This window comes from Thamnophis sirtalis, unplaced genomic scaffold (assembly GCF_051295495.1).
Source record: "Thamnophis sirtalis isolate CommonGarterSnake01/CBP01778 unplaced genomic scaffold, rThaSir2_p1.2 scaffold_4, whole genome shotgun sequence".
NCBI lineage: Eukaryota > Metazoa > Chordata > Lepidosauria > Squamata > Natricidae > Thamnophis > Thamnophis sirtalis.
The window spans coordinates 7480092-7493570 of NW_028261384.1; the positions used below are offsets into that span (position 1 = coordinate 7480092).

Here is a 13479-nt window from a genome sequence, read left to right on the forward strand (position 1 = left end):
TCATCAATTATATTACACACATACACCCCAAAAAATCCCATCATCCACTCCTCTGATTTTCCTTGATCAAATTCTTCAGTCTCAAAATAGAACTCTCTCTTCAAATAAATAATTAATTAAAATTTCTGAAAGTGAGACTGACACCTCCGAAGCTGCCTATCTTTTCCAGTTCATTCCACTTTTAATCGGTCCTTATGAGCTTTGCTCCCTTTGGCTGTCCAAGCTGCAAAGTTGGCAATTAATTAACCGCACAACTTGCAGTTGTGAAAGTGTAAAAATGCCCTTTATTAGGACTATTAGCCAAAGCTCAGTAAACACCGTTCCTGCACTTCACTGAGTGCCATATCAAAGTTTATTCTCAGTTTAACCATTAATTCCAGAGTCTGTTGGATTGGATTGCAGAGGGCTATTTGGATAGCCAGATTAGCCAAAGGACAGGCAGTAACAGAGAAAGCAGCCATGACTGATGTTGGAGAAATTATCAAAGCTCTTAATGATTTCGGCCGATTCCAGCATTGGCTGGTACTGATGATCACTATAGTTTCACCCTTCGGTGGTTTTCATATGTTCAGCCAATTATTCATGGTCATTCCAGTGCCTCATCACTGCAACACTAATTGGTTGGATGCCATCCACTTGAACTTGACCGAAGAGGCGAAGCTGAATTTAACCATTCCCCGAAATCCTGACGGGACCTTAGAGCCATGCCTCATGTATACGCCTATGGAAACCAACCTAGAGACCATCCTGCAATCTGGATTGAACTCAACAGAGAAGTGCCAAGATGGATGGGTTTATTCTTCCAAGCCAAAACCTTCTCTGATTACCCAGGTTTGGGAATCTCATTTTCTTCCTGAATTAAATGTTTGGTTTTTGTATAAAACTGGGGAAAGAGTGTGCCGGGAGTTAAAAGGCGAAGAATAAATGAGAGGGGAAAAAATAAGCATGATATTTGCAATAGAACCTGTCCCTGGGCAGCTGTCTGCAATTGATAAGGAAAGTAAAATTCTTCCCACTCACAAGTAGCCCTTTAAAGACTAGACATGTTAGAAGAGATACGCAGATCACGTTGTATTGATCAATTGCACCAATTGTTAGTTATTTTGAAAGTCCAATGAACAATATTCATGTTAAGAACATGTGAAGTTCCACAGAACCTGGATCTCAGAGTGGCTTCCATCCAATAAAGGAGAATATTTGTAGCTAAGGGTTGAAATGAAGGGCCCTCTGAACTTGGTTGTTTTATTGCAGATGTTTCATTACCCAAAGCACTGATGATGTTACCTAGTTTGGTAATGAAACATCTGCAAGAAAACAACCAAGACTTTCATATATAGTAGTGGCCAAAATTTCCTTTTGGGAAAAGTGTATTTTCTAAAACTAGCTAATAACAGCACTATTCTGGTTTAAGCACACTTTTTGGGGGGATTAGTACCATAATATTATATATCAATGGAAAGATAATTTAATCAAGAATGTAACGCAATAACTTTTATGAAGGATTTTCTATTAGAATAGCGGTTATAGAGAAGAAAAGTAAAACAGGTAGAAAAAATGAGATACACAAAAATGATCACAGTTAATACTTAGTTGGGTAACCTTTAGCATGAATTGCAGCCTTACAATGTCTTCCCATTGAATGAACCAAGTCTTTTAGTTCTGCAATGGTTATAATGTGAAACCAAGATTGAATGATTGCTTCTATTAACTGGGTTTTATTGCTGGGTCGCTTCTGACTAATAAGTTTCTTTAGTCGGCTCCATAGATTTTCAACTGGGTTAGGGTCTGGGCTATTCCCAGGCCATTCCAGCAATGGAATATAATTATCTTGAAACTCCAAAAGAAAGTGATGTTTTTAGCCATCAAACCTCAAAAATACACTGTTCCCAAAAGGTTTCCATAATTTTGGCCACTGCTGTACTTCATCAGGTTTCACTAGATACATCAACACTGTACTTCTTCTGTCCAGTTTTCTTCGTAAAGACCTGTAGAGAAGTCTTTAAAAATGATCTGGCCTGAGTCCTTTAATATTTTCCTCATGCATATGGTAATTGCATTATATTAAATCTTGGCTATTTTAAAGTGTCTGGATTTCAGCAGAAGCATGTGCGAAGGAACGGAATGGCGGCCAGGCTTTTTCGCCTTAGTACGATCTGGCGAAAAAGCACTGGGAACCTTTGGAACCGGCTTCTTACTGCTCTTACTGTGGTCCTTCGGGATAACTGATATTCAGGGGACGTGTGCGGACCAAAAGCCGAGGGGAACCGTTGCTTTTCACCAGCCTAGGACTTCAAAATCTCTAGCGCGGCTCGGCGATCTCAGCGGCGAAAACGGCAGCTCCATAGTGACGACGGAGGCGACGGAGGCGTTTGAGAGCGTTTGAGAGCGTTTTGCGGTGGTCTCAGGGGTCGCGAGGTTTTTCAAGCCTCCTCTTACAGCTGCGTGAGCCCTCAGTGACTGTGTTAGCCAATTATTGCCACTTTTAGAAAGGGAGAGATCGATCAGGGCTTCTATTCAGATCGGGCGAATCGGGCGGTTGGCTGGGTGCACCGTGGCCGTAGCCTTTTCTGGATACCCCTCCCCTTTCGCATCTGGCTCAGTTCTTCCATCAATGCTACCTTCTCCAGCAACGCTGCTCTTTCCACCAACGCTATCTCTTCTACCAACACTGCTCCTCCATCAATATAGCCATTAACACTGCTATTTTTATTAATGCTGCCTTTTCTCCCAATGCTGCCTTTTCCATCAACGCTGGCCTTTCGTTATCCTGGGCTGGACGAGTGGGGGCATTTACAGCGAACAGGGGGGCCTCCTGCCACTCCTCAGCCCCCCCGGGCTTTTGGTCCCCCCCAGACTTATAGGAGAGGGGGAATACAAGACAACCCCTGTATACCATCTTCTGCGGGCTTTTCAAGCAACATTGGTCTCTTGTTATTCTGGGCTCTGACTATCTGTCTCTCCTCAACTATATGCCTGGGGCATTTGGACTGGCTTTTCCAGCCCCAACTGTTGCCATCATTACCTTCTCCAGCTGGACCTTTAAACAACAAGCCCTTATCTAACCACAATACCAGGACTCTTGGCCTCTTTGGACTGCACCCCCTCATTGAACTCATTGAACTCTTACTAGAACTTTTATCAGACTTACAGAAGAGAAGGTTAAGATTATTAAGACCTTTACATAAGCCTTATGCGTTCTTTGCACATTGCGCAATTTTTAATTTTTAAATTTTTAATTTTAATTGGTATGATGAGTGTATGAGATTGCATGTGATTGAGTGAATGCTCCCACTTTTTACTACCCTATATTGTTGTATTTATGTGTTTTTAATTATCACGTGGGGACTGTCTGAGTGAACGAATGAGTGTGTCTGATTCGGAGGGCCTGTCAGGGAATGCGGGAGCTATAGGTGTGGTTGGGGGGACCACGGACACGGGAGTGGGCCGGAGCATTACGGTCGTAACGGGGAGGGGCAGATATGGCGGGGACTTTAGGGCTGGCCATTACCGGGGAAGGAGGGTTCGCTACGTCACAGAGATCCCTCCTTCCGGCCCTATGAGTCCCACTCCGAGGCCAGATGGCGCGAGTAGTCAGGACCCTGGTCTCCGGCTGTTGTCGCTAAATGCCAGGTCTGTTGTTCACAAGGCTCCCCTCGTCCGGGACTTAATTTTAGACGAGGGGGCAGACCTGGCATGTATTACTGAAACCTGGCTGGGCCCGGAGGGAGGAGTCCCCCTCGTAGAGATGTGCCCAGAAGGATTTCAGGTGCTTCATCAGCCGAGAGCTCAGAGAAGGGGTGGGGGTGTGGCTATTGTTATTCGGGAGTCTTTAGTACCTCGTAGGATCCCTGCTCCGGAGCTTGTCGGGTGTGAGTCCCTACTGGTGAAGCTGGACCTCAAGGGTCAAGTGGGCCTGCTGCTAACGTACCTGCCTCCCAACAGCGTTGCAGCAGCCCTCCCCTCGCTCCTCGAGTCGGTAGCCGAGCTGGCAATTGAGTTCCCCAGGCTTATGGTCCTGGGGGATTTCAATTTGCCTACGCTCGGTGAACACTCTGATGGGGCGCAGGAGTTCATGGCCTCCATGACAGCCATGGGCTTGACCCAGATAATTCGGGGCCCAACTCACTCTGCGGGTCACACGCTCGACCTCGTATTTCTTTCGGAGCAGTGGATTTGTGATCTTGGTCTGAGGGGTAATGAGATCATACCCCTGTCGTGGTCAGACCACTGCCTACTGAGGCTTGACTTCCGAAGACCAAACCCCCACTGTAGGGAGGAGGAACCGACCAAGTGGTTCCGCCCCAGGCAACTTATGGACCCTTTGAGGTTCCAGACGGAGCTTGGGGTTATTCCTGATACTCTCGCCCACAGTCCGGTAGAGACTCTGGTTGCTGCCTGGCATTCGGCAGCATCGGAGACCCTCGACCGGATTGCGCCACTACGGCCCCTCCGAGGCGGCGGATCCCGGAGGCCTCCTTGGTTCACCGAGGAGCTCCAGGAGAGGAAGCGCCGGAGGAGACGCCTAGAGCACCAGTGGAGGTCCGATAAATCCGAATCGAACCGAGCACTCTTAACAACCTGCACCAAGGATTACATCAGGGCACTTAGGGCAGCAAAGAGATCTTATATTGCCACCTTGGTTGCGTCCGCCGAGTCCCGTCCAGCCGCCCTGTTTAGGATAACCCGTTCCCTCTTAAATAAGAGGGATACGGGGGACCCCTTGCAGGGTAGGGCTGAAGACTATGCCCAGTTCTTGGCGGACAAAGTTGCTCGGTTTCGGTCGGATTTGGACTCCACCTTTGCAGAGCCAGCCGAGACACGAGAGGACGATTTGGTAGACCATCGCTGGGTTGAGTTTCAGGATGTTACCCCCGGGGACGTGGACAAGGCCATGAGAGCTGTGAGTGCCTCCACCTGTGTACTGGACCCGTGTCCCTCCTGGCTGGTTGCTAACAGCAGGGAGGTGACACGGGGCTGGATCCAAGCGGTTATTACCGCCTCGCTTCGGGAGGGGCACTTCCCCGCTGCACTTAAAACGGCGGTGGTGAGACCCCTCCTGAAGAAACCATCTTTGGATCCAGCTGTACTTAACAACTATCGTCCAGTCTCCAACCTCCCCTTTATTGGGAAGGTTGTTGAGAAGGTGGTGGCCTACCAGCTCCAGCGGTCCTTGGAGGAAGCCGACTACCTGGACCCCTTCCAGTCCGGCTTCAGACCTGGTTACAGCACAGAAACCGCTTTGGTCGCATTGACCGATGATCTCTGGAGAGCCAGGGATGGAGGCCACCCCTCCATCTTGGTTCTCCTTGACCTCTTGGCGGCTTTCGATACCATCGACCATGGTATCCTTCTGCGACGACTGCGGGAGGTGGGGGTGGGAGGCACTGTTTTGCAGTGGTTCTCCTCCTACCTCTCGGACAGGTCGCAGTCGGTGTTGGTCGGGGGACAGAGATCGACCATGAGGCCCCTAACATATGGGGTGCCGCAGGGGTCGGTCCTGTCCCCCGTACTATTTAACATCTACATGAAACCGCTGGGCGAGATCATTCGGAGGCACGGGATAAGATACCACCAATATGCGGACGATACGCAGCTGTATCTGTCTGCCCCGTGCCAACTCAATGAAGCGGTGGACGTGATGAGCCAGGGACTTGAAGCTGTTAGGGACTGGATGAGGGCTAACAAGCTTGTACTCAACCCAGAAAAGACCGAGTGGCTGTTGTGTTTCCCTCCCAAAAATTTGGCTAGTGTTCCACCACTCAGGCTGGGGGGGTCAAATTATACGCCCCTCAGACAGGGTTCGCAACTTGGGAGTCCTCCTGGATCCACAGCTGACCTTTGATCACCACCTGTCAGCTGTGACCAGGGGAGCATTTGCCCAGGTTCGCCTGGTGCACCAGTTGCGACCCTACCTGAATCGGGAGGCTCTCACAACAGTCACTCGCGCCCTCATGACCTCTAGGCTGGAATACTGCAATGTGCTCTACATGGGGCTGCCCTTGAAGAGCATCCGGCGGCTTCAGCTAGTCCAGAATGCGGCCGCGCGAGTGATTGTGGGTGCGCCTCGGTTCGCCCACATAACACCGATCCTCCGCGAGCTGCACTGGCTACCTGTTGATCTCCGTGTGCGCTTCAAGGTGCTTCTTACTACCTACAAAGCCCTTCATGGTAGTGGATCTGCGTTCTTGGGAGACCGCCTCCTGCCAATCACCTCCTCTCGACCCATAAGATCGCATAGATTAGGCCTCCTCCAAGTGCCATCTGCCAGCCAGTGCCGGCTGGCAACTACGCGGAGGAGAGCCTTTTCAGTAGCAGCTCCGACCCTCTGGAACGATCTCCCCGTGGAGATTCGTACCCTCACCACCCTTCAGACCTTCCACACAGCCCTCAAGATCTGGCTATCCCGCCAGGCCTGGGGGTAAGACCATAGTCCGCCCCCACCCGAATGTTGTATGAATGTTGCTTGGTTTTAATTATATATTGTGTTTTTATGTTATTGTATGTCTTCCCCTTCCATACAAGTTGTTAGCCGCCCTGAGTCCCCTCAGGGAAAAGGGCGGCCTATAAATAAACTCAACTGAACTGAACTGATTTCAACTCCTAGAATTCCCCCAACTAGCATGCATCCAGAGATTTTACAGTGGCCAAAGTTGAGAACCGCTGCATTATATTTTGGTTTTTTTTTTCATTTTATTTCATTTTAATGACATTTATAGGCCGCCCTTTTCCCTGAGGGGACTCAGGGCGGCTTACAATAAATAGGAAGGGGGTGCAAGACAAAACACAAGAAAAAAACGTGTGAATAAAAAATAAACCAGTGGTTTGGTTTCAGAGCAATTAATAATAGGGGATACATCAGTTTTCCTAAACAGATAAAAAGTTTAGACTGTAAGAAAAAGATTCAAAATTAGTGTAATGCAACTCAAGGTCACAAAATGGATGAGAAAGCTTTTGGACTGCCAAGAGTTGTTAATCAGGCACTTAAAAAAAAAAAAAAACTATTTGTTGGGAGGTTTGAAAGTTTGCCAGTTAGAGACTTGATAGCAAGTGAGAGGAGAGGCCGGAAAGATTCATTCTAAGATAATCCACTACAAGCACGGCACGCTATGCAGTTTGAACTGCCTACAAAAGAGGTTTTAGAACTATTCCATCTGGGCTACTAAAATTCAGATGACCTGCAGATGGCAGCTAAGAGATGCAGAAAATAATCTAACCCAGTGTTTCTCAACCTTGGCAACTTGAAGATGTCCGGACTTCAACTCCCAGAATTCCCCAGCCAGCGAATGCTGGCTGAGGAATTCTGGGAGTTGAAGTCCGGACATCTTCAAGTTGCCACGGTTGAGAAACACTGATCTAACCCCTTGCTGCTACCCGTACAAGATAGCAGATATAAGTATAAACATGGACATAAACAAAGGAAGTTGGGTAGAGCATTCCAGGCGTTGATCACTCTGTTGCTGAAGTCATATTTTCGGCAACCGAGTTTGGAGCGGTTTATCTTGAGTTTGTATCTGTCTGTTTTCCCATGTATTATTGCGGTTGAAACTGAAGAAGTCATTGAGGGGTAAGATGTTGTAACATTTTGGATACTGTCCTTAGGTCAGACTGCAGGCATGATCTAACTTTTGCCACCTAAATTGGGTAGCTTCTGTGAAGAAAAAAATCGTGAAATGCAGCATTTAACTGCAAGCTGACTCAGATAGAATGAGGTATTTTAGGAAATATTAAAAGGGCAGAATATTTACCCTAAAAGGGAGGCAGGGCCAGTCTATTCTACATAACAAAGATCTCCCTCCTTCAGGCAGAGCCAAAGTAGGAATTAGCAAAGCCCTTTCCTTCCATCATCACCCAGCAAAGGCTCAACCAAGCTTGGGACTCAGGACAGCCTACAGAGTTGCCCCTGGATGGCCCCATTGGGAGTCTGACGACCAATCAGAACACAAGCTCAAATTCAAAAGCCCAGAAAATCCAGGCACTCTCCGCATCTCCTTCCTTCCTTTTTCTTTTGCTCAAGGCCTTCAAGGCATGTGATCATCTGTTCATCAATAAATCTTCTTTCCAAGCAGTTTCCATGAATCCAGTGTCTTTTCCCCCACTTGGAACTGAACCCAGAAGGGCGTTTCTTCCAAAACTACATAAAGGAAATTCTTACTGCTGAATGTTGGCTCACAAGTCCAGTAGTGCAACTCTTCCTATGGCTTACGTGGCATAAAGGAAAGGAATCTTTTTTTTGCGGACAAGAAGATGCAAGGCGGGTGTGTTTCTCTCGGGATAATGTTGCAGACTCCAATTTGAGTTGGTCACCAAGAGCAGAGATGGAACAGAGCAGTAGCACACACACTTGCTAAGAGAGAAATCCCCTGAAAATGGGCTCCAGATGCATATGAGTCCGGAAACTCGGAAGATAAAACGCCTGGTCCCGCTAACCGACCCAGATTGTATCCTGCAAGAAGATGCAAGCTTGCTGCTTAGTTATCTGTCAGAAATGGTGTAGGGTCTCCTGCTTTGGGGATTGGACTAGATGACCACCAAGGTGCCTTCCAACTCTGCTAAACTCTGTTAGTGTTGGATAACTCCTGCCCTGCTCCCTTTCCACCAGTAGGTGGCATTGCAACTTAGCTGCCTATTCAAAATGCAGTTATCCTTTCGCAATTTGAAATGGCCCCAAACCTAATTATTTAATGCGGGGTTTTTTTACCCATTCCTCCCTTCCATGGTGTTCCGACTAAAGTCCAACCTAAACTTCCCTACGTCTTAAACAGCATCCTCACAACAACCCTGTGAGGGATGTGGAGGGAGAAGGGGAATTGCCCAGAGTCAACTAGGGTTCTTCCTGCACATGAGAGATGATTTGAGAACTGGTTCAGTACAATATTTCTCCCCCTTGACTCTGTGCCATCTTAAGCATCAGGGCCAGTGGTGGGTTTCAAAAATTGTTCAAACCTACTCTGTGGGTGTGGCCTCCTTTGTGGGAGTGGCTTGCCACCCATGTGACCAGATGGGAGTGGCTTGCCGCCCATGTGACCGGATATGAAGATGCCGACGACACTTGTCAGAACCACCTTAAATTACCTCACACACAGCACTGGCATGCATAAGAATATGATGTAAACTTGTTTTTTTAAAGGCATCTTTGGTTTGCGTTAAAACAACTTCAACACACACAATGTTCTGATTGCACCACAAACGCAGTAGTCATCCTTACCTTTCACAGAGGTACTGAATTTTATAAATCTGAGCATGATAGTGTAGAATAATCATATCCAAGGACCAGTGGTGGGTTTCAAAAAAGCTTGGAACCTCTTCTGTAGGGGTGGCCTGCTTTCCGGGTCCACTGGTGGAACCTCTTCTAACCGGTTCAGTAGATTTGACGAACCGGTTCTACCGAATAGGTGCAAACTGGTAGGAACCCACCTTAGGGCCATTGTTTTGGGAGAACTACACCTGAACTGCTCACCAGGATAAGAATAAGTTTTGGTTGCTCACTTTCTCGGCTTGCTACCATCTCAGAGGAGCCTCCCTCTTACAGGCCCAGCAAAAATACAAGTCAAAGGATCAAAAGTAAGAAGAGACTGGACAGCCTTTTGTCCAAAATGGTATATGGTTGTGATGGCGAACCCGTGACACATGTGCCAGCGGTGTCATGCAGCGCCCGCTCTGACGGCGCATGAGCTGTCATCCCAGTTCAGTTCTAATGCGCATGTGTGCACGCCGGCTAGGTCTCTGCCATGCATGCACCGGGAGAGTGGAGCACGTGTGCAGCAGGGGTGAAATCCAGCAGGTTCTGACAGGTTCTGGAGAACCGGTAGCGGAAATTTTGAATAGTTCGGACGACTGGCAAATGCCACCTCTGGCTGGCCCCAGAGTGGGGAGGGAATGGGGATTTTGCAGTATCCTCCCCTTACCACGCCCGCTAAACCAGACCCACACAAATGGTGGTAAAAAAAATTGAATTTCGCTACTGGTGCAGAGGGGCATGCATGGGGGCAGGGGGTGTGCATTGCATTTGGGAGGTTCGGGCACATGGGTGCATGTGCTTTGGGCACTTGGTCCGGAAAAGGTTAGCCATGCCTGGTATACGGTGTCTTGCTCAAGTGATAGGTTGGACCAGATGAACAAAGATGATTAGGGGACTGGAGGCTAAAACATATGAAGAACCAGTTGTTGGAATTGGGTATGTCTAGTTTGATGAAAAGAAGGACTAGGGGAGACATGATAGCAGTCTTCCAATATCTCAGGGATTGCCACAAAGAAGAGGGAGTCAAACTATTCTCCAAGGCACCTGAGGGTAGTACAAGAAGCAATGGGGGGAAACTAATCAAGAAGAGAAGCAAGTTAAAGCTAAGGAGAAATTTCCTGACAGTTAGAACAATTAATCAGTGGAACAGAAGTTGCCTCCAGAAGTTGTGAATGCCCCAACACTGGAAGTCTTTAAGAAGATGTTGGATAACCTTTTGTCTGAAGTAGTGCAGGGTTTCCTATCTAATCAGGGGGTTGGACTAGAAGACCTCCAAGGTCCCTTCCAACTCTGCTACTGTATTGTATTGCATTCTTCATATATTTTAGCCTCCAGTCCCCTAATCAGTGGAGCAACTTGTCTCCAGAAGTTGTGAATGCTCCAACGCTGGAACTTTTTAAAAAGATGTTGGCTGGCCATTTGTCTGGAACGGTGTAAGGTTTCCTGTCTAATTAGGGGGTTGGACTAGAAGACCTCCAAGGTCCTTTCCAACTCTGTTATCCTGTTAAGACTGATGGCAGAAAAAGATCTAGTGGTTCACTTTGGAGGTTTTTTTTTTTAAAAAAAAATATTTGCCACATAATGGACCTGTGTTTATCCCAAGCATGTTTAAATTCAGTTAATGATGATTAACCCACTGCTGCAAATTGTTTCCAAGCCTCCACTATTTCTTTGAAGTAAGACTTTCTAACGTTACTTTTGAGCTCCGGTCCTGAAGTTTGAGGCGATGCTCTCATGTTCTGGATTTTTGCTTAACCTTGAAAATGCCTTCTAGAACCTTATTCACACCCTTAATACCCAGGTGGTCCTCGAGTTATGACCACAATTGAGCCCAAAATTTATGTTGCTAAGTGAAACATTTGTTAAGTGAGTTCTGCCCCATTTTACAACTTTACTTGCCAGAATGGTTAAGTGAATTCATTGCATTTGTTAAATTAGTCACACGGTTGTTAAGTGAATCTGGTTTGTCAGGAGGTCGCAAAAGGGGATCACGACCCCAACACACTACAAGTGTTATAAATATGAGTCAGTTGCCAAACATCTAATTTTGATCATATAACCACGCGGATGCTGCAATAAGTCGCTCAAAACTCACCTTTTTAGTGCCATTGCAACTTTGAACAGTCATTAAATGAACAGTTGTACGTCGAGGACTACCTGTACTTAAAGGTTTTAATTGTGTCCCCTCTTTCTATTGAGCCCTCCATTCGCTCCTGATCTTGAAACGTTTTTCTTGCTTGTCTCTGGACTCGCTCCGTCGGAGACTGCAATTAGTCCAGAATGCAGCCGCGCGAGCGATACTGGGTGTGCCAAGGTACACCCATATCACACCTATCCTCCGCGAGCTGCACTGGCTGCCCATTGGTCTCCGATCACGATTCAAGGCGCTGGTTATCACCTTTAAAGCCCTACATGGCCTAGGACCCGGGTACCTTCGAGACCGTCTTCTGCTACATACCTCCCTTAGACCAATAAGATCGCACAGGATGGGCCTTCTCCGGGTGCCCTCAGCGGGACAATGCCGGCTGGCAGCGCCTAGGAGGAGGGACTTCTCTGTTGCCGCTCCGGCCCTGTGGAATGAGCTGCCCCCAGAGGTCCGGGCTCTGCCCACTCTCATGGCCTTTCGCAAAGCCATTAACACCTGGCTTTTCCGGCAGGCTTGGGGCTGTTGACCCCTTGATTGAGGCCCAGCCCCCTCCTGATTGGGTGTTTGTTGTGTTCCTTTTTTTAACTTTGTTGTGTCCCATTGTTTTTAAAAATTCTTTTTAACTTTTTTTTCATTTCTGTAAGTCGCCCGGAGTCCTTCGGGATTTGGCGGCATAGAAATTCAATAAATGACATGAGTTCTATCAATGTTCTTTTTTAAAGTGGGGTCTCCAGAACTGGACACAATTTACAACAATTTGTTTAGTGCAGAGGTGGGATTCCCTTACCTCCCCTACCGGTTCACAAATGTGAGCGTATGTGCCTCATCTGCGCATGTTCATGGCCTTCTCTGTATGCGCATGTGCTGGCGCATTACGTCAGGGTGGGTGGGCGGAGCCTCCTGCAGCTGCCGCTACCGATTCGCCTGAACCAGAAAGAACTGCCTGAATCTCCACCTCTGGTTTTATACCATTTCCCACACATTTTTAGCATCCCTATGTTCACACGATCAAATTTCTGACTCTTGGCAACTGACTCATTTTTATGACGGCCGCAGTGTCCCCGCCCCCGGGGGTCATGTCATCCCCTTTTGCGGCCTCCTGACAAGGAAAGTCAACAGGGAAGCTGGATTCACTTAACAATCATGCTACTAATGGAGTAACTGCAGTGGATCACTTAACAACTGTGGCATGAAAGGTCATAAAACGGGGCAAAACCCACTCAACGGATTTCTCACTTAGCAACCTAAATTTTGGGCTCAATTATGGTCATAAATCGAGGACCACCCATATTCCAAATAGGGTCTGCCTAAAGTCCTGTGTAGCAGGGTTAGGACCTCCTGTTTCCTGCTGTGGGTGATCCTTCTAATGATGCGCCGTCACTAAAATATCTATCGTGGTCGGTGGTGGGTTCCGGATCATCTTCCAACCAGTATGATTGGAATGGGCCCACATGCACACGGCACACGCATGAGTCGTACCTGCCTGCAATGCCTCTGCAAGCTTCTGCAGCGCTCCAGCTGCTCAGCGGAGCATTGTGGAGGCACCGTACGTGCCACGTGCATGCGCAGAAGTGCCAAAGGCTTAAAGGACAGGTAAGGAGCTCGGGCGGGTGGGTGGGCCCTCCAGAGCACTGTACCAGAACGGTACCCAGTGTTCCGTGTAGGCTCCGGTACACCCGTACCGGGGTGTACCGCCTGCAACCCACCACTGACCGTGATCATGGGATGAGTTATGGTTTCTTTTCATTAAAGTATTTCTCCTTCCCTCCTTTAAGTTTTCCTTGGTATGTGATAGAGAGGATTTAATTGACATCTCCCAGTCCATCTTCATGTCAGGCCTCCTCGTCGGAGCCGTGGTGTTAGGACCGTTGAGTGACTGGTAAGGCAACCAAAAGGATTCCAACATGCAGAATGGAAGATGGCAACTTAGGGGGGTGGAGGGAAACGTGGGGTGAGCAGAAAAGGCTGGTTCAAAAGACGACCGTTCAACTCCGGAGATCCTAGACGTGGTCTTCCGTAAACTAGGCCGCCTTTATGACCAGAGCTAAAGGCTTCACACATCCAGGCCAGAGGTGGGATTCTACAGGTTCGGCCC

At 47.9% G+C, this 13479-nt stretch overlaps 1 protein-coding gene across 1 annotated transcript in view; it reads left to right on the top strand.

Annotated features, from left to right (window-relative positions):
- The first annotated feature begins 331 nt into the window (after positions 1–331).
- Positions 332–13479, top strand: part of LOC106539887 (solute carrier family 22 member 13) — a 33943-nt gene continuing 20795 nt past the window's right edge. The window contains exons 1-2 of the mRNA XM_087712429.1: positions 332–831; positions 13160–13263. Coding sequence (XP_087568555.1) covers positions 460–831; positions 13160–13263 — 476 coding nt within the window. The 5' untranslated portion in view covers positions 332–459. The remainder of the gene's footprint in view (positions 832–13159; positions 13264–13479) is intronic.